The sequence below is a fragment of the Pollicipes pollicipes genome, unplaced genomic scaffold, assembly GCF_011947565.3.
Source record: "Pollicipes pollicipes isolate AB1234 unplaced genomic scaffold, Ppol_2.1 Scaffold_4881;HRSCAF=5763_pilon_pilon_pilon, whole genome shotgun sequence".
Classification (NCBI taxonomy): domain Eukaryota; kingdom Metazoa; phylum Arthropoda; class Thecostraca; order Pollicipedomorpha; family Pollicipedidae; genus Pollicipes; species Pollicipes pollicipes.
Genome location: NW_023596576.1, coordinates 52,986,561 through 53,007,442, shown reverse-complemented (window position 1 = coordinate 53,007,442; position 20,882 = coordinate 52,986,561). Strand labels below are relative to the sequence as shown.

The following is a 20,882-nucleotide window of genomic DNA, read 5'->3' as shown; positions in this document are numbered from 1 at the left end:
TGCTCAAACAGGTGAGCTGAACCACTGCATTCAGCTGTGCGGCGGCAGGCGCAGGAGGCTAGTGGCTCATCACAATCGGTTGCAGCCGCGTAACGAAAACGCTGCCGAGCAACAGTCGCCGTCGGCAACACCAACACACCCGCCTGCGCCGGCCGCGGAGCCGCACAGCCAGACGGCACAGTCGCAGCGTTAGGTGCCGACTCAAACAGTCACACCGCCACCGACCGCACCGATGTCCACAGACGGACAGCAGACAGCTGTACTGGCTGAACCAGCAGCACCATTTTGTGTCTGCCAGTGACGCAGGGGACTGACGTGAATGGGTGTCCGCCTCAGTAGGCTCAGGCCGCGAATCTCGCTCCAGCCCGAGCCGCGGCGGCAAATTAGTCAGCAGAGGCCGAAGCTGCGAATCTCACGCCAGCCCAGGCCGCAGCTGAACGGCGTGACGAGCCGGCAGCAGCAGCGATACCGACCCCTACCCCGGCGCGCAGGTCACGTATCCACGTCACCACTGTCCCTCCGTAACCTGGTGTGAATCAATGAATCACTACCAAGTCTGAGTCCCCATTTGAATGTGTCCAGGTCCCGGATCCCAGTGTCTATAGGGCAACCGTCTTCGAACGTTCATCGCGAACAGCGGACCGTCCGAGTCAGACTGCATCCAGATCGATTTAGCCCGTGATCGCGATAGCTGTGTGCATAACAAGATTAATGGTGTATTTGTATTGTTTGCGTTGACATGTTGTTTAGGCTAGTTGCAATGACGTGACGGATATTGCTTAAGAGCCTCTCTTACTGTGCACGTTGAGTTAGGTTCTTGAGATGTCTTTATGATGTCATGGATTGTGCATGCAGTGTAAGGTGTCAGAAAACACCTATGTGCTGCTAGTGAATGTTTTCTTACTTTGGCGAGCGCCTCGAAGAGGCGCTTGCATTCCCCTCCTCCTGCCCCAAGCGCCCCGTGTACGGGACGCGGCCGCGGAGGCCAGGAGAGAGGGAGTAACGAGGAGAAAACTCGGAGAGCCGCCGGCGCGAGGACGGCTGCGCCGGTGGGACGGACTGTGTGGAGTGTCTGTGACGAGTGTCAAATACAGAAATGATTTTGCAGGTACTGAGTGTACCAGTGAGCCGGAGGCGAGACGCCAGAACAGCATAACTTACAGAACAAACGAAATGATCGAAGGGACCCTGGCTGTTGGTATAAACGAGTAACTTCCCTTTGATGTAGTCACACAGGGACTCTCAAATCTGTAGCTCGATATTATTAACCACTGAATACCAATACTTCCCTTGTGCTAGGATCCAACCCGTGCCTAAATCTTCCATTTTTCTTTGCCATGCTTAGCCTCCACAGTATAGCAACAGAAAGCTGCCAGGAAATCTAATACAAAAGTGCCGCGATGAAGACAACTGAAACGGAGGCTCGATAGGCGCCCTAATCCAAGGTACGACAATACCAGGTGAATTCGGTCATTGGTTGCGGCCGCCAAGTCGCCTGGAGCGTTGTCGCCGGCTCAGATTTGGCTGTCGCCGCTCTTGACGCGGCGTGCGGTTTTTGGGGAGTGAATTATCTAAACTCATGCTGATAGTGGCTGCTATTTTGCTGATGCTGTGTAACCTACTTGCTGGTATAAAAGTTCTTCAGAATTACATTGATGTGCTATAGTTGCAATAAATAACTGGTGCCTTTATCCTTTCTGAGTGTAATGGACCGGATTGGAATTGGCACCAAATAGTCCATTCATTTGAGTTGCCCTACAACCTAACTCATCATGGATGGAATATAAAAAAATGTGTGTTGCATTGACCAAAGTCAATAATTGACCATCATTTGCACTTATTGCAGGTTGAAATAGGTTAGTGATCTGTATGGCAACTGAAGAAGTAAATGTGGTGAATGATGCACTTGCTATCTTGTGATACTTCAGACTAATGCAACAACTTTAGGTGTGTAGGTGTGCTTGAGATTGTTGTGTGTAGTATGTAGCAGTATTATTGCTGTTAGTAAAGTTGATAAAAGTATTAATGCTGAATCAGAAAAGAAGGAACAGAGCCGCAAAAGTTGCCTAAAGTGATATCAGGAACAGATAATGGACATGGCAGTAGAGGCAAGGCACAGTGCATCTACTTCAAAGAAATTTAGTTATACAGGTCATGATTCAGGAGCACAAAATTTAAGTTTTAAAAATTTCATCTGTGCTTAGAACAAGACTGTGAATAAATTTGGTTGGGCAGCAGGCATGGTAAATGATGTAACTCATTGATTATCCTTCACCTTCACCACCTTCAAAATGTCTACAACAGGAACAAATAACTATAAGGTAATATACTACTGACTGCTACTGATAATGATAACTATAAGGCTAGCATTCTCAGTTCTTTTCTGGGGACTAGAGCTTTAGGTAAATGTGATTTCATGGATTTGTTTTGTTGGATGCCTTACTTGTCACTGAATGCTATCATCTTTGTGAGTAATATTGTAAGCCACTCTGCAAATCTGTGGACAAAATATATGTATATGCTTTTAACCATGCTTTCATGGTGACTCATGAAACATTTTAATGGCTCTGTATGGCCAGAGTATGCAGAGCACTGCTTTGGGTTTGTCAGAAGGCTGCCACCAACTGCAGGCCATCATGGCCAAGGGTGGATAGGGAGTGTTTAGCAAAGCTGAATCTACCTGCCCTGCTGACAGTTAGGTTAGGCTAGGCAGGGTCAGGTCAGGTCAGGTCAGGTTAGGTTAGGTAAGCACCCTAATTGACTGAGCTGTGAAGGTGGGCAGGCACACATTGCATCTGTTGGTGTTCATTCACAACATAGTTCCTGTACTGGCTCCTAGAGGCAGTATTTTCCCTTGTAATATGTCTTGATGATACTTCCTCTTGGGTTTGGGGTGAAACCCTCAAAATTGAAGAGAAATTACACAAAATAAAAAGGTGAGAAAGAGCCATGTTTTTGCATACTTTGGAGTACATTTTCCAGCTCAGTACCTAACCTATATGACAAAAATGAGCTCCTGGGTGAGGTTTGTGTCACCTACAGCGGTACCTTGTCATTGACCATAGCTTAAAGGGAATGTTCCACATTTATATGGGTGTTTTTGAACTGAAATGACCACCTGGAAGACCTTTTGGCACAGTTCACAACCCTGTCCTTTTTAAGACCTAAACCACTGTAGTCTCTGAGCTGCACACCCACAAAAATGGGGGAGTATTTCAGGCAGAGTATTTTAAGGTCTTCTTGACATCATGAGAACATCATTCAAATCCTGTCATTCCATTAACCATGTGGCAGATCAAGGCCAAGAAAAATATTATTGTTGAGTCATTGATATCTGGCATTCAAGAGCACAATTTCCAGATATAAGAGCAGTTGACTGGCTCTCAATCATTGTCATGCAAGGTACAGTGATGCAATCAAACAATGATGTATCAAAGTGCATATCTACCAAACAGAAAAGTCATGTGTGGGCAATATTTTCTCCTTAAATGCATTCAGTACTTATAAGTGACCCTATTCATCATACCCAGTGCTTATTTCAATATCTTCTAATGTGAAACATACCCTTTAACCCATCCATTTAACCTGATTCAAAGTTTTTTTTAATAAAAGGTTTGCTTGTGAAGCCATATTTGACAACCTCAAAGGCTACTGGCCTTAAAAACATGTGGAGATGGTTGGGGGTTTCTGGGCTTGTATTGATAATGGTCTTGGAGCTGGGTGAAGGGAGAACTGTTGGATTGGCAAGCTGCTTATTTACACAGAACATGACAGGTGGCAAAAATTGATATATGTAAACTTTGAGTGGTCACTGGATTTTCCACCACTTGACATGCCACATGGAAGCAGGTGGTCTTAGCATTTAATCATTTGCAACATTTGATGATTTGTTTATATTCTTTTGTTGGTTATTAGGCTGGTTGCATATATATTATGTATAAGTGGCTTACAATTATCAATGCTTTCTCTAGGTCTGCCTCAAGTGTCATCAGGTGAGGTGTGTACTGTACAGGGTGTGTGTGTGTGTTAGTGGGAGAGGGGGGGGGGGGGGGTAATATCTGCCACCCTGGAAGAACATGAGCCATGGCTGCTTAAACACCTAGAGGCATTGGCGATGATAATATGGTCAAATGCCAGGGGGTTGCTTGGCTAAATGGGCTTGCAGGTTTCATAAAGATCTGTTTGTGAAGGTGGCTAAGTGTGTGCTGCTCACAAACTTGCAAAGCATTCCAGCAGTGCAAGTATACAACTTCAGTTTCTGATAAATTTTCAGATTCTACTTGCATTGATGTCCACGGATTTTCGTCCTGTTGTCAAACTTGTGCTCAGTGCCTCATTTTTTCAGCATGTGCCAAATTTCTTATTTGTTGTCAACTGTTTGCAATCCAATGAGCAAAGCATACAAAGAGTCAGCCTTGGTCGTCAGGGATGCAAACTTCATTTAGTGTTGAGGCATAACAGGACCTTCATGCTTTCTGTGAGAGCAGCTCAAACATGGTCCGTAAAAACTGGCTAGAATCGTGTCCCGCTTGGGGTGAGTCAGATCCGAATTTTCCATGCCATAATTTCCAGGCTACGGTAAACTTGGAACAAGTCATTTCGACTACCTATGGGGCACATTGTCATGTTCGCCTTGCTACTCCAAATGCCAGGCCGGTGCCGAATGTCAACGGTTGCGGAGAGCGTCCTTCGACAGGGCCGGCTGCTTGCGTTTGCGCTTGACCGCGGCAGTTATCACAGCTCGCGGCAAGTGTTGACGTTCGGGTCGAGGAAAGATAAGGTGCGACGAGCTGGCTGATAAAAGATGATTGTCTTTGTAGTGCATTTTCACTGCATTTTCCGACTGCGCCTCCCTCTCCTTGTCCCCTGTAAGTGTAAAGCTTACCGCGGTGCGGGTTGAACCGTGGATGTTAATCGTTCCGTTCCAGTGGGACATTCCTCCTTTGGTCCACCGTTGGAAACATGAAAGCAACATGAAGTGTGTGTGTAGACCTACGTTATGAGTTATGTGTTTAGCGTGTCTTTTTCGGACTGCGTATGCATAGCACAAATTCAGCTATGGGGCATCATGTAGTGTCACATTGCATTGAATTTACTTGCAACATGTGAAGCATTATGTACCACATAGTGACTTGAACTGGATTTGGCTGTGCTCATGATCTGTCTAATTTCTTTGCATGGTGTTAGGTATCTTTAGGCGTGTTGATATACGCGCACCTGATTGGTAACACTGCAGCTGGCCATAGAAGGAGTAGTAATGTATAACACAGGCATGGTTGTGCGGTACACAAGCTCATAAAGTAATAAGTGGCCAGGCTGTAGCAGATGCACCAACATATTTTGGCTATGCTGTTGCATTAGTATGGCATGTCGCTTCCTGATATTCCGACCTGAATATAGACCATTACAACTGCAATTTGGTGATATGATGCACAAGAAGACGAAATGGTGGTGATGATTAAATAGAGCTTGGGGTGGCTAGTGCCATTTTGCTCATAGAAAGAGCCATCGTTTTGTTATTTTGTTCAACCAATATTTAATGAAAAATTAAACCAAACGTTTAAAGTAGAGGATGTGACAAACTATTTTAACGTGCGTCATTGTCAGCACTGATCTCTAATGTCTTGTGTGACCCTCCTCGGGCTTCCTCATCCCGCTAGTATAATCTTTATAAGAAACTGGACCAATGCAGAATCTTTACGCCATGCAGGACAAACCTGCTCGCTTGTCAGATTCAGCACATCTTAACACACGCTCGGGTGAGGGGTCAGCTGGATCCCCCATAGTTTTTTCCGGAGTGGTTTCCAAACAGCGCAGTAGCTGCGCCAAATTTTGCATATCTTGTGGAAAATTGAATAGCGGATCGTTTGGTATCCAAAATTGTGTACCTTGTAAGGTCGCTGACCCATGGTAGGTCAAAGTCAGCCGATGGTTTCAGCGAAGTCATTTTCTAGGGAATTGTTTAATTTGCTGCAACAACGGAGTGTTAGACGAGGCCATACATCTCTGGGATGCTTTCTTAGGCAACACAACAACTGAATGAACAATTTCATTGACGTATGGTCAGGCATGAAGGTCAGACGAAGGTCAAAACCAACCTGTTTTATTACTCTATGGCTTGCTGTATGGGATAGTTTCTGGTGCTCTGTTCGAATTTATTGATAGCAGGAACCGCATTATACATCTTCCATGAACTTCTTAGAGGGCAGATAGGCCATTAACCTAAAATGACTTAGGTCAACATTTTGTTTTAGGAGCATACTTCCTAGCGTAATCTTTGTCGCTTATTCAAATGCAAAATTCAGAGCTGTCCTGTGTGATTTTGCTTACCATGACCTTCAAAAGGTCAACAAGGTTACTGACCTTAAATGAGCACGTGACGATTTGCTTACAAACAGTTATCTAGGCTCTGGGGGCAGTTTGGAAACCAACCTGGAATTTTACATTGTTTGATCTTATTTGACTAGAAGGTCATGACCCAGGAATCTCAAACTTTGACCTAAGCGAGTTCACGAAACGGTAAAAATCCTATGAATTTAGCGTCTTTAGCTTTCTTAATTTCTGAGACCTCAGGGGGATTAAATTGACCCTCCACCCGAGCGGAGGGTATCCAGCCGGCCACCCGGGCGCGTGCTTAAAATGATTAAACACAGGAAAACTTGGTGTTAGAATCATTGGTTGTGCTGCTACGCATTTTATTGTCGCACTTTGAAATTTTTTACTTCCGTTGAATTATATTGGACATGTCTTGCAAGCATGCACGCCGCAGCAAATTGCCAACGGCGACATCATGTGGGTCAGCAGTTTTTTGATTGGTTGAAGCGAAAATACGGACTACTCGCAAGTGCCGCGACAAGTGGCCGGGGGCTTAGGGAGGGGAGACACAATTGATGGAGACGCGGCCAGGTACAGGTTTCGGTATTTTAACTCTATTTGCCCGCACTGTGGGAACACAGTTCCTCCTCGAGATCATTGCCCAGTAAATTTCTCCTGTGGGAAATCAGCACGCACACTGCGCCCGCGGGGCGCCATGCCTGTCGCGCCAGCTGTCCATGTACAAGTGCGTTTAATAGGGGATCACTCATATCTGACGTGTTATCCCTTCACTGTCGTAATGTGTGACTCATGCGGTCCTAACGTGCGGCTAATGCGGTCGTAATTTGCAGCATGTGTCCCACATGCCTTCCTGCCATTTTAACTCACGTACGGTGTGACCCGTACTTTTCTTTGCCGCGTGAAGATGGCAGAAAGATGCAGCCGCAGAAGTCACTCGCCTCACAGCTGTTGCGCAGCGTGGTTTGTTTCAGGCTGTGGTGATCCAATACACATATGTTAACACCCACAGGACTCCAGCCACATCCGGAGGCCGGTGCCAGCTCACAGACAGCGGTCAGCAGAACTGCCAGCATGTCCTTCAACACGGCTCTGCTGGATTTCAGTGTTGCCCCTGAGGTCATCACCAATCCAGGTACAGGCGTGCCTGGGTCATCACCGGCTCTGGCCAGCACCATCCTCCAGGTAATCGTAGATCGAGGCCAGGGTCTCTTCTGAGGACGTCACCAACCGTGGGCAGAGTCACTTCTGCGGTCAGATATCACCAGCTGAGGCTAGAGTCACTTTTGTGGTTATCACAAAACGAGGCTACAGTCTGTCGCATTGCGATCAGAACGCCGCGTCCCCCCGGATGTCACCCATCAAAGGATCATCTGTCCGGATCAGACGCACCGCTGAGGCTATACTCAACCCCGAGGGCATCACCAACTGAGGTCGGGGTCGCCCTGAAGTTCTCGCCAGTCCAGTCCAGTATGGCCTGCCGGGTCATCACTAGCCAAGGTCCGAGCGACTGTGATCATCACCACGGCAGGTTAACCCTCAGGGGCCATCTTCAGTCAGCCTCAGGTTTGCTCTTTATATGTGAAGAGTCGAAATATGCTTAAGGCGATCGCAGCCAGGCCGCAGCCATTTAAGAGTTCATCACAAATATTCACAAGGTTGAACACAAATATGACCAATGCATGCCACATCGTCCTCTGTCGTAGTCAGTTCACATCGTAATGATAACGCCAACTCCCTTTAGGGTCCATGCCGGTGAAATGTTTTACCTTTTTGATCAACATTTAACGCGTCATTATTAATTGAAGAATCTAGCGTTCCCTGCACGAAAGTATTTGTTGAGTCTGTCTTGCTTTTTTGAGGCGTAAATGTGTTTCCGTTTGGGGTTAAGACTACGCCACACCTAACGCCAAGCCGAGTCCACTGCACCATGGGTGCAGCAAAGTACGTCAGTTTGCTCGGCACGCACCGCTGCGGAGACGGTGGGCGTCGCACTTCCACCTCCGGTCGGCCCGTCAGAGACGAAAGTCCCGGACGCACCAATGCCCCCGAGCTGGCGCCGGCGCGCCGGCTGACCGCGCTCACGTGCCGCCCCGCCGCCGCCAGTGGAGAGCGCCACGCTGCACCAGCGGATCGAGGCGACGGTGGGCGCGGCGGTGGCCGGCCTCACGCGGCTGATCGAGGACCTGACGCCCAGCGGCGGCTTCCTGCTCAACTACTCAGCCGACGCTGAGACGTTCGTCACGCTGCGCGGCCACCCCAGCGGCCTCGTCTCGCTCCAGATCGAGAACTACGGCGAGGCCTTCATCATGGACAATCGGGTGCGGTGGGGCAGGGCGCTGACACGGCGGGGGGTGCTAGGGCGAAGAGAGCGAAGGGACGGGGCAGGGGAGGGAGCTGTGATGCAGTGGTTAGACAGGTGGGGTGGAAAGGGGTGTTTGCACATGGTTGTTGAGCTCTTTGAATCGATGATGAAGCAACGCAAGTGTTTTCCGGTGGGGGTGGCCTCCAAATGTGCAGCCCTGCTACCCGTCACTGTGGCTGCATTGTTGTATATATGACAGACTTCCATGGATCCTCAAAAGTCACGAGACATGACAGCCACGTGCCTCGAAGTCAAGGGATGAGCTCCCTCATGATCTTGAAATGCGAGACTTTCAATGTTTGTAATTCGAATGCACTGAACCGCAAAGAACCCATTCAAAACTTCCCTGGCAGTTGTCGTTGTCAATTACAATCCTTTCATATGCCAGACATGGGATGCAGCTCCAAGACCCTTCCGCCTGTCTCCTATCATTAAGCGCCCCCGACGCGAACCAGCCGCAGCTTTTCCGGTTTCCATGGTAACGGTTTTGAGGCACGGCAGGTCGGCCGCCGACACCAGCGCCCATTCCTTGCGCAATCCACATCCTCCCCAGTGGGCGGGGCGACCGTGCGCTGTGTGCATCTGGAGCCGAGCTGTTTACCCCGCTCACCGGCTGCGCACGGCTCCTGGAATGCCACCTGCTGTCTGCTCACTCTCGGCGTGTTGGCAGAACGCCGCTGACGGGCTTTGTCGGCTGGCGAACAGCTCGGCCCACCCCTGCTGGCCACTTTAGCCCCGCACTGACCTTTGGCTGAGAGCCGCAAGTTCCAAGGAAGCCCCGACCGGCAGGTGGTGCATGGTGGAGTGAGCGGCTTCCCGTTATTAGCTCGGCTTAGCCGGTCTGATCCGAGCCGAACCCACTGGGTGGCGCCCGTAGTGGGGTATACAGAAGCGCACGATTGGGATCGATGGGCGCCGTGTCGCTGGCATACTACGTAGTGTGTCCTGGATCCTGCCTGCACCGTGCACAGTGTTTCTCAATTATGGAGCACCGTCCGCGGTGCGTGTGCGGCGCACGACGTTGGCACAGAGTCGTGCACACGGTGCTGGGCCGCCGACTTTGGCTGGCGGTCGTTGGTTGACATGCGCCTTGAAAGAGGGGAAGCGATAAAAAGTTGCGTTAAAAAGCTTGTTTTCATTGTTCGAACACTTGCGTTCATGGGAGCCAAAATATGCATGCCTGTAGTCATGATTCAAGTGCCTTCATTATTGCCACGATGAGTAATTATCTCCGTTACTTCCAGCACACCTTTCCGCAACATTTTTGGGTCTGTTCCCGCCGCTCCTCCAACCTTCTCAAAGCCCCTCCATACTATTATGATCGTTCCCGTGGCTCCTCCAACCTCTTTCAAGCTCCTCAAATTTCCTGCATCCTCCAAAAATCGTCTCCGAAATGAAAGGTCGTCTTTTTCGGCGGATTTTTGAAGAGGGTTTGGGAGACATAAGTGCCGCAGTACCCATTCATATCCTTTTTTGACTCCATTGGTTGTCGCATAAGGGAAACAGAGCACGGGTGCATAAAATGGTGCAGGTATGCTAATTTAAAGTCCCTTTCGTGACATTAAACGTATCTTTTCTCAACGCTCAATGTTATTTTTCGTCATTGCGCCAAAACTGTTGGGGTGAGCTGCGCGCAAACAGCTGATGCCTCCTCCGAAATTACTCCATCGGCAGCAGATTTTAGCTCTCCTCCAACCTCCTCCAAACTTATCTCATCTACGTTTTTTTAGGAGTGACGGGAACATGCCCGTAATTTGTGTGTCTAAATTACAAAGTTCTCAAAGAAGGGACTGGCTCCGTACCATCCTGAACACCTATGTAGTGGCCATCATAGAGTAAGTAGGGAAAGCGGCACCTGTCTATTTTATTTACAGTTGCTTACATAAGCACTTAGACCTGTCGGTTAAAATCCGTGGGATCGCCTGTGGTACATCTAGGGCATGGGTGACGTCACTGGCCTGCTTGCAACACGCCCCGCCTCGACCAGTCATCAGCGGCTTGCGGTATTTAAAGCGCACTGTGCCCGTGACGTCAGTGGTAGAGCATCGGTCCGCGCTTACACGATCCCATTTCTCGATTTCAGTACGTCTCCATTACACGTTCTCGTGGTGCACTGGCTTATTTACAGCTGCGTCAGGTATGGCAGATCATTACCCTGGCAGCACTGATAACGGTAAATAAATGCACCGCGTGACGTCATCCCCACCGTCGGCGCGCCCTCAGCCGGAGGTGCCGACACCGAACCCCGGGGAGTCGACATCCAACGCCACCGCTACAGCTCGCGGGGTGGCGTGATATTTCAGTGCGGACTGCGGTGTCGCCCCCCCCCCCCCCCCCCCCCCGGCGGCGGCCGCTCTTCGATTACGTCCACCTTGCGTGCATACACAGCTCCCATATGTCGACCTTCTCTCGGGTTATTCGTAAGCGAGCTTCGTGTTTCCGCACCAGACCCCAGCGTGGTCTTATATGACCCCTCCTGGACGCGCAAGTCATGACCCCTGCATGAACCCTGTCATGACTCCTGCATGAATCCTGTCATGACCCCTGCATGAACCTTACCATGATCCTGCTGTAATCCTTGTCTGAGCACCTTTAGGGATAGATGTTGTGACTCGTCGTGAGCTCTGTTGTGACCTCTGGCGACCCTGCCATGACCCCTGACGTGACCCATTTTGCTACCTCTGGCGACCCCTGCAATGACCCTTGTTGTCGCCTCTAATGACCTCTGACCTGACCCATTTTATGACCTCTGGTGAACCCTGCGATGACCTCGCCGGTGAACCCTGCGATGACCCTCGCTGGTGAACCCTGCAATTACCTCTCGTTGGTGAACCCTGCTATGACCTCTCGTCACCTCGGGTGGCCCTGCCCTGATCCTCGTTGTGACCTCTCCTCGTGTTTGCAGGCCGTGCTGCAGCTGGAAAAGGACATCCGCGCCGAAATCGGCGCCCGGCGCGGCAAGGCGATCCTTCCTCTGAGACGCGGCAGGGACATCGACCCCTTCTACTACACCTCTGGTGAGGCCGCCCCCGTGCCGGACGCCAACAGGGGTGCTCAGGGGTGCGGCATTGTGTCAGCTCCCGTCGCGAGGCCGCGGGAAAGCGTCGTCCAGGCGCACGTGCGCGGCGCTGTGTTGATGTGTGCGGCGGCCCGTTGTCATGTTTTCAGGCGCTGTTGTTACTGCCTGTGTCTCGGTGACGGTCTTTGGTGTGGCGAGGGCCCCGTGTCCCGTCCGCCCTGACCGCGCGCGGCGCCGTCGCCGTCCGACGCCAGATGACCGGCTGGTGGAGTACGGCACGCTGGAGACGCTATTCGACGAGGTCACGCCCTACCAGCACGTGCAGGTGGTGCGCACGCGCGACTTCGGCAACATACTCGTCCTGGACGGCTTTCATAGTGAGTGGCCACGCTGGGACGGGGGTGCGGCGGATGCATGAAGTCGGAGGCCGCGTTGGTGTGTGACGTCACCAGGACGTGTGCGCGGCGGGTAGCCGAGATCTCCATAGTGCGATGTCATGCGAGACCATGGGTCGTTGGGAGATAAGCGCAGGCCATTGCGAGCGTAAGGTATGACCAACGCCTTCAGTCGTTATAGTATGAACTAAGGCGGCGTGACAGAAGTCACGGCTGTAATCACTATTGCGATTCAATGGCCTTGCTATTGGCATAGATAGGACAAAAGTAATAGCCGTATTCCTCGGAGAAAACCCAAGGTATTGGATATATACTTGGGTACAGTTGGGTTCTCCTGCTTTTTTCTCCGAGGAATAAAGCTATTACTACTGTCTTATCTATATGAAAAAGATTCCTCGCTAATGCACTGAACAGCTTAGGCCATGCCATCGATATGACTTGGGGCCCACATAGTTACTATTTGGGTGCATGTTCATGACATCTGCCTTTATTTGAGACTATGAGCAGTGGACCGCCGCGGGCCCGTAACCTGTTTTAGGGGAGACTTAAGTATAATATGAAGGCATTCCTTCTGTTTTATCTTTGCGCGGAACAGAAAACGTGCATAGGACATGCCACTACGGTCAGCACGCGGAATTGAACAGCTGGAGTGGCTTGAAGCCGGGCAGTGACGAAACTTGGCGCCGGTAATGGAGAAATGGCGAAAGTTACCCCGGCCAACCGTCGGAAGGCTCCCAACTCAGTTTAAATTGGATGTCTCATTCCCCCGTATTGCTGCCGATCTGGCCCGCGGCAGGCACGATCTTGCGTTTGAAGATCAGCGCAGGCGCGACCAGAACAGTGCCGTCTCGCCACCTCGTCTAGTCAATAGTTGTGGCTAGTGGCGGCGCAACGTACTACATTGCCTTCGCTGAATCTGTTTCGGGTCTGAACGCGTGGCGATCCGTTGCAACTGTGGCGATCCGGTGCATGTTCAGTCATGATGTGACAGAGAGCGGTTCTGCGGGTTAGGGATGCACCGTCGTCATCTGATGGGGTGGCGATGCACCGTCATCTGATGGGGGTAGCAATGCATCGTCATCTGATGGGGTAACGATGCACCGTCGTCATTCGAGCTCGGCTCGATCCCGACGGTGCTGTTTTGCTGTAGCACTATGGAGGACGCCCTGTCCTGATGCGACCACCAGCGGACAGGCGCGCTATGGAGGACACATCCGTCCTGATGCGACCACCAGCGGACAGACTGTTCGCCTTCAGCCCACCGGGCCGTGGCAGCTGACCGAAGCGACAGCACCCGTCCCGCGGCTGGGGCCACGGCCGCCCCGGGACCGGCGCCGACGGATGTCTGGGCCCCCTGCGCGCTCCGAAGCCGGCCGCTGACCTGACTGGCACCCCGCGCCGCCGCAGACATGTCGGAGAAGGACCTCGTCTACACGGAGACACTGATGGCAGCTGAACAGTACGAGGGCAAGACAGCGCTGATTCTGGGCGGCGGCGACGGTGGCCTGTTGTATGAGCTGCTCAAGCACAACCCCAAGTTCGTCACCATGGTGGAGGTGCGCTATCGGCGCGGTGTAGCCTGGCAACGCCCTTGGACGCTGCTTATCGCTTGGGCGAGTGCGTCGTTGCGAGTGCTTGCGCGGATGGGGTGAAGTGGGGTGAAGTGGTGTGGCGTGTTGTGGTATGGTATGTGTGGTGTGATGTGTTGTTGTATGGTGTGTGATGCGGTGTGGCGTGGTGTGGTGTTATGTGTTGTGGTATGATGTGTGGTATGGCGTGTGTTGTGATGTGGTACGGTGTGAGGTGTGTGGTGGACTGGTGTGATATGGTGTGGTGTGGTGTGGACTGATGTGGTGTTGGTGTGTTGTGGTATGGTGCGTGGTGTGGTGTGGGGTGAAGTGGTGTGGTGTGTTGTGGTATGATGTGCGGTGTGGTGTGTTGTATGGTGTGTGATGTGGTGCGATGTGTTGGGGTATGGTCTGTGGTGTGGTGCGGTGTGAGGTGTGTGGTGGACTGGTGTGGTATGGTGTGGCGTGGGGTGGACTGATGTGGTGTGTGGAGTGGGGTGGACTAGTGTGGGGTTGGTGTGGTGTGCGATGTGGTGTGGTGTGGTATGGTGTGTGGCGTGGTGTGGTATGGTGTGTGGTGTGGCTGTTGTGGTGTGGTGTGATGTGCTATGTGATGTGGTGTGATGTGCTATGGTGTGTGGTGTGATATGGTGCGGTGTGGGGTGTGGGGTGGGGTGGGCTAGTGTGGTGTGTGGTGTGGGGTGGGCTAGTGTGGTGTGGTGTGGTGTTGTGGTGTGTGGTGTGGCGTGTTGTGGTGTGGGGTGGGGTGGGCTGGTGTTGGGACAGGGGAGTTGGCGAGAGGAGATGCTATGTGACGTGACTGTATATGCATGCGTGCGTGTGTGTTCTGTGTGCCTTTGTTGTGTGTGCTTGTTTTCGTGTATGCGTGAACGTGTCGCGTATTTTTGGCTCGCGTGTCCTGAAAGGAGGCCTTGTTTGAACAGAGTCGTTTGGCCCGTTCAGCTGGTCTCGTGGGAAATAACTTCTGGTGTTGAACTCTCTCGAGACTGCCCGTGTGTGTTGTGTCTCGGACTTTGGATGGAGAGTGTTTGTATAGCTGAAGACAAGAGGGGGCTCAGTTGGTGGCGTGTACGCCCACTGCCGTGTGCAGAGTCGTGAGTTCGGGCGAGTATGCCGGATTGGTGTATCGCATTCCGTTTGTGCAATTGGTCTTGACCATTGCGTCTTTAGTGTCCCGGTAGTGTGTTGTGTATGTCCGTCCCGATGGCTCAGTTCGTTAGAACGTCTGCCCTCCGATCCACCCACCTGTGGGCTCGATTCACTTTAGGCGCTCGCTATTTGACCTTGATAAGTATGGCCTGCGGCCGGTGGCAGCAGTCGCACTAAAGTTCAGTTGACGTCAGAGAGCAGGACGGACCGTGCCGAGAATTACGGCACATTAAACTTTTGAACCAAATTCTGCCGCTGACATGGAATTGCACAATTGTGTGGTAGGGGTCAGGGCTCGCACAACAAGTACTGCTTAGCGTCAACTCTGATCACAGAAATCCATCCATTCCAAGGGCTTGGATCAAGTCTAAGCAAGACAAAGTAGTGAACACGCGAAGCGAATAGCTTCAAATTGTTACCCGGCTTCTATGAATACCGCTGCAGATCCCGGAGATGGTGTGGTGACCGAACTGCGCGACCTCGTCTTATGTTCATCGATACAGCTCGGTGCGCCTCGACACTGCGCCGATGTTGACCTATCGCCGGCCCGCGAACCCTCCGAGGCGCGCGCGACCACACGGCAAGTACCGCGGCGCCGCGGTGACCGTGGCATCGCGTGCCGGCAGATTGATGACGTGGTCATCCAACAGTGCAGGAAGCACCTGCGCACTGTCTGCGGCGACTGCCTGGACAAGTACGACGGCGACAACTACAAGGTAACACGCTCGGGTCAGGCTACTCGCGGTGATTAAAACTGGACCGCTGCTGCGCCGTGCCCTCGGCGACCATTTGTCGATATCTGTTCAGGACTCGCTGCCAGATATGAATGAAGCTCTTTAAGAAAAGTTTGGTCACCATTGTTAATCATTAACTCTATTTTCTTCGCGCATCACTTATGGTGGTTCTTGGTGTGTGTCCTTGGACGATAGGACCGGAATTTTCCAATCGACGCCACTTTCCCTGTCGTTATTTTCAAAGTTCGCAACTCTGCCGTGATATCAGCTTTTAATTCATCTGGCGTTCAGGGTATAACCATTCCCGCCTCCCGTCCTTTTCAGCTCGGGACTTGTCTGTTTCATCAGGTGTAATGATGACTCCTCCTGTGCCAACTCAGGCGTGACCAGATCTTGCAAAATAAAGTATCTCACGACATTCAACACGCTGTTACAAAGTTATCACCCGGGTGTTTCGAGCTTCAGTATCGTTGAGGGAGGGTTAAATGAAGCTAAAATGGTTGTTGCCGGTGCTAAGGCGCTCTCCGAAGTGTTACCGCTGTTCGAACCCATTTGCGGTGTTCAGGAGTTGGTTTAGACGTATTTGGAGCGCTTTGGTCGTGCTCATGTTTTGGGTATTTTGAAATAGCCGCCGAGTTATGCACGTTAGCATGCTGTAAGAAGTCGTTTCATGAGCTTCAACGGAAAAGCCTCACCAACCGAAGGTCATCGCTTCCACTTGTAAATATGAAGCTGAAGCTACTCGCACATGATTATGTCTGCAGCCTACAACCCTATTTTTATATCTTGGCTAACTTGAAGTGTGGATGATTTTTCATCTTGAAATAAAGTCATGACCCCTCCTTTTCCACCGCAATGACTGGTATTTAAATATGTCGCCCCTTCACTTCATTACGGAGCAAAGGAAATGCCTATTTTTAAACGTTTGCCCTGTCCTTCATTAATTGTCTTATGCCATCGAAATGGATTAAATACAATTAGACTTCCCGAATTGGTGGTTGGGGAATGTTGCTGATTAGCGGACGGACTTGCGAATCATGCATGCGGCAGCGAATACAGCACCTGAAGCAGCTGACGCGCCCGAAAACACCAATAAACAACAGCAAAACGGCACCTGAAGCGTAGTTGCGCTGATTTTGAGGCGAAACGAAGATACGTTTGACGATTGCAGCTTTCGCACTGGTGCGAGTAAACAGATCAACCACGGCTAACATCCACTGGTTGGACCTGGTCCGACAGCCCGCCTCTGGGACATCCTCCACGCCCTGTCAAACCACTACCGAGGGTCCTGCGCCGTGCTCCCACAGATCATCGTGGGCGACGCCTTCCAGTTCCTCAGGGACTGCCTGAAGGAGGGCCGCACGTTCGACTACATCTTCTACGACCTGAGCGATATCCCGGTGTCGCCGAAGCACGACCGCAACCTGTGGAACATGGTGCGGGACGTGCTGCATGACAGCATGGCGCTGCTGCCCGCTGGCGGCAAATACATGACGCACGTGAGTACCGGCCCTGGGCGAGCGCGGCGCTCGCGGCGGCGGGGCGCGGCGCGACCGGAGCTGGGACGGGGTGCTGTGAGGAACCGGCCGGGTCGCCTCCGGGCCGGAGTGCTCTGACGCAGCCTCAGGGGTGGGGCGGTAACTGGTGCCAGGGTCTGGTCGCTGACGCCCCGGACCAGGGGCTATCCGGCCGCGCCGCCGTCACGCGGTTATAGAGCTCTGTTTGGCTCCCCGGAACGGGGACGGCACGCTAGCCGCGTAATTGTGGTATCTGACCATGCGCCATTGATTCTGCTGTGTTTGTTTATCGGACACACCAGCGTTGCAGGCGCGACAGTACGTACCGAACGAAATCGATCACCTCAATTTAGTGTGGCAAGCACCAACATGATCGTCACAATACAACGAGATGTGTGCACTAAGCCTACACGTTGCGTTAGGCTTCGCGTGGGCTTAGGCGTTTGTCTGCGTGGCCTTTGCTTCGTTAGTTGCTTATTCTAAGTGCCTGGTAGATTCCCCGCACAAGCGACTCTTGATCGTGCCCCTTGGTACTGAGTTTGCACACATACTAATTACGCGGGGAAGTCCGAACGCATACTCAGCATTTGGGAAAGTGCTGCCTCTCATAACAACCAGACGAGAGCTTCCGTACCAGCTTAGCTCGAAGCCTGCGCCTGGCACGCCGTCCATACCGAGAAAAAACCTGTCTGTGTGATGTGCATCTAGTTAGATTCGTGTCGCGGAGCAACCGGACCGTCGTTAGCCTTTGTCACCAAAGTCTTTGTGCTGCTGTCGGCCTGTAGCGCCCGGCGTGAGTTAGTGCTCGCTCGCCGCGGGTCTGCCGCGCGTACGTCATTCGGCGGCGGAGCTCGCCGCTCGACTGGACGCGTCTCGGCCACCTCCGATTCACCGGCGGGTGGTCGTTTCCACGGCTGGCGGCACAGAAGCCGGGAACCATTGCCATGGTCCTCAGGAGGCGCGTCAGCCGCCGTGTCTGTACTCCACGCGGCGCCCCGCCCCTTCCCGGCTGGCGCGTCAGCCGCTGTGTCTGTACTCCACGCGGCGCCCCGCCCCTTCCCGGCTGGCGCGTCAGCCGCTGTGTCTGTACTCCACGCGGCGCCCCGCCCCTTCCCGGCTGGCGCGTCAGCCGCTGTGTCTGTACTCCACGCGGCGCCCCGCCCCTTCCCGGCTGGCGCGTCAGCCGCCGTGTCTGCACTCTACGCGGCGCCCCGCCCCCTTCCCGGCTGTCGCGTCAGCCGCCGTGTCTGTACTCTACGCGGCGCCCCGCCCCCTTCCCGGCTGCAGGTGCCGCGCCCGCCGCGCCGGCCCTATCGATTCCTGTCGGTGGAGCCACCCCCTCCCTTACCCCCGCACCGGCTGTTGGGCTTCTGAGCACGTTCTTCTCCCGCCGCCGGCATCCTGCGCGTAGTGGGCGTGGTGCGCTAGCGGCTGGTCTCGCGTTCGAAGGCCTGTCGCACGTGTCCGCGTGGCGGCTGCGACACCTGTTGACGGGCACGTCGGCCGTTCGGGGTGTTGCGACATGTGCCGATGGAGGGCGGTCTCCCGCCGCGGCCTGATGCTGTGCCGGTACACCATTCCGGGTGATGACCTCTTGGTGTTGGGGTAGTGGCTCGGCTCTGTGGTACTGTAGTGTCGGGGTGGTAAACATTGGTCGCACCCACGTCTCTGTCTGCATCAGTCCAGACATCGGTACCACTTGTACTTGCATCCGGGTTTTTCCCCCGTTTTTTATTTATTTATTTGCATTGTTCCTTTTTGGTCTTGTTCAGCCCTCGTTTTCAATACGACCGCGCGCAAAGGCTCTTGGTCAACTTCTTCGAACAATATCCATAAGGCCGTCGATGGCTGCGACGGCAGGTGGTCTGCGCCGCGCCGCCACGGTCGTGGCCCGCTGTTCTGCGCGTGACCGGCCCAGTAGGGCCCCTGACCTCCGGCGCGGGGCAGCGGGGCCGTCGGTCGGCTGAAGACGGTCGTTGACGTAGCCGCCGACACGCCAGGGCTCAGCGGCTGAAGCGGGCGGAAGCGCGCTGGGCTGCGTGTGGCGGCGACGACTCGGCACGGCGTGAAGTGTCCGTACGCCATTTGGTGGGGGGCTCCTGTTGGTCACGCGTAGGGAGTGCGCGCGCTCGTCTGCGGTCCTGGTCATACGTGAGTGTGCGGCAAATGGTCGTCTGTTGTTTAGGGATGGATCGGATTAGGGTGAGTCCCACCGATTAGGGTGAGTCCGGCCTGCGTCACTCGGAAGCGAAATAGCCACCCGTTTCTCAGGAGTGAAACGACTGCCGTTGGCCCCGGATGAAGTGACATTTCGGTGCTCCGGAATGAAGGGACCACGCATCGGTCAGCGGTTATCAGCCGTAGGTCAGGGAAGGCCATCCTTTGATTAAGCATGAAGCGATGATCCGTTCTGCCGGTGTGAAGTGTTGGCACAGGCTCACCTTGCATTGGTCCTGCTCACGAAATTTGGCGATATTCCAAATCCAAACATAGGTTAGTCACTATGTTTTCGGGCAGTTGCTAGGATGGGGGGGGGGGGGGGGGGGGAAGGGTCTCCCCTTCGCTTTCGGCAACCACGTGCTGCACGCGTCCGTGGTGTCTGGCTTGGTTATATAACACGAGCATGCTGACGAACATGTGGTGGGTGTGGTGATTGCATTTGCAGCGAGTGACAAACGGTAAGACTATGGGTCAGCTGAATACGGTCACGCCGCAGAAGGCTCTTTCATAATTGCGAATTCGCATGGGCCATTGGCTAGTCTGATGAATACTCTTTACTTGCTGCTATGAGCATAAAGCCACATGAGCACTCAGCGTGAAAGGGAATGCTCCACATTTGAGGATATTGGCGCAGGCATGAGATAGGCTGAAATAAGCTCATTTATAATTGTTGGTGTACTTTTCAGTGAAGAAGGCTGCTCCACGCAACAAAATTTCTCTCTGTAGTAAATATGTTCCTTAATACGCTTTGTTTCATTGCGTCATGAAACGTTTGTACGGCGTTAAGGCGCTGCCAAACCAGCCGGAAGAAATCACCACCCTTCTGCTCACCTGCAGTACTTCAAACCCGCTAGGAGATGGCAGCACGGTGCTGAAAGTGCTCGCTGAGCCAAGTATCGTGATGTGCTCGTGTTTTGGCCCTTTGTCATCGTGTTCTTGCATATTTGTCCGTGAGGTTTAAGAAGTTTACTTGTGTTCACATGCTCGGTTATAGCGCTCCTCGAAAGTAATTCGGTTACAAGCCTTATTTCTGCAATAGCCGAGAAGAATGCCCTACTTCTTATATTATGTAGCACGAAGGGCCATCTGAAAGCGCATTTTTTGCGGACTGTGCTGGATTTGCGGTGGATTCGCTGCTGTTCATGGTGTCATATGCTGAATTTGAGGACACAAGGTTTGAGCGGAGCGGTGGTCCGCCGTGGGCATGGGGCGTTGCATGGTCTATGCGGCAGCAGGAGTTCACTGGTGTGGTTAAAGTGTAACGTACGCATGAGTGGCATTTAAATGGTTGTCATGGTATGAGAGGCACATGTCCGCGAACGTGGTGCGCTGAAATTAGACAGTTTTTGGTCGAGGAAAAGGAGGGCCGTGAACTGCACCGAATGATCAACAAAATGGGTATTTCAGTTCAAAACCTCATACAAATGTGGAACACTTAGATCGTTGCTTGAAGTATGACACTGAATGAATATTCAGGCTAATACGTGAATTAGTTCCCGCACTTCGTTACGTCAGCGGGATCCGATTATAAACCGTCACGCACCAGCTAGCGAGGGGTCTT

General features: G+C 52.5%; 1 protein-coding gene across 4 annotated transcripts in view; it reads left to right on the top strand.

The window, feature by feature from the left end:
• The first annotated feature begins 1,013 nt into the window (after nucleotides 1-1,013).
• Nucleotides 1,014-20,882, top strand: part of LOC119100882 (spermine synthase) — a 32,004-nt gene continuing 12,135 nt past the window's right edge. For 3 of the 4 annotated variants that reach the window (XR_005094474.1, XR_005094475.1, XM_037224065.1), the window contains exons 1-8: nucleotides 1,014-1,445; nucleotides 7,346-7,468; nucleotides 8,440-8,654; nucleotides 11,604-11,715; nucleotides 11,972-12,094; nucleotides 13,520-13,668; nucleotides 15,477-15,566; nucleotides 16,892-17,083. Coding sequence is in view for 2 of the 4 variants with exons in the window: in XM_037224065.1 (XP_037079960.1) it covers nucleotides 7,408-7,468; nucleotides 8,440-8,654; nucleotides 11,604-11,715; nucleotides 11,972-12,094; nucleotides 13,520-13,668; nucleotides 15,477-15,566; nucleotides 16,892-17,083 (942 nt within the window). In the remaining 2 variants the exon portion in view is untranslated. Of the gene's footprint in view, nucleotides 1,446-1,852; nucleotides 1,948-7,345; nucleotides 7,469-8,439; nucleotides 8,655-11,603; nucleotides 11,716-11,971; nucleotides 12,095-13,519; nucleotides 13,669-15,476; nucleotides 15,567-16,891; nucleotides 17,084-20,882 lie in introns of those variants that run through there. The other variant, XM_037224066.1, reaches the window with a different exon arrangement.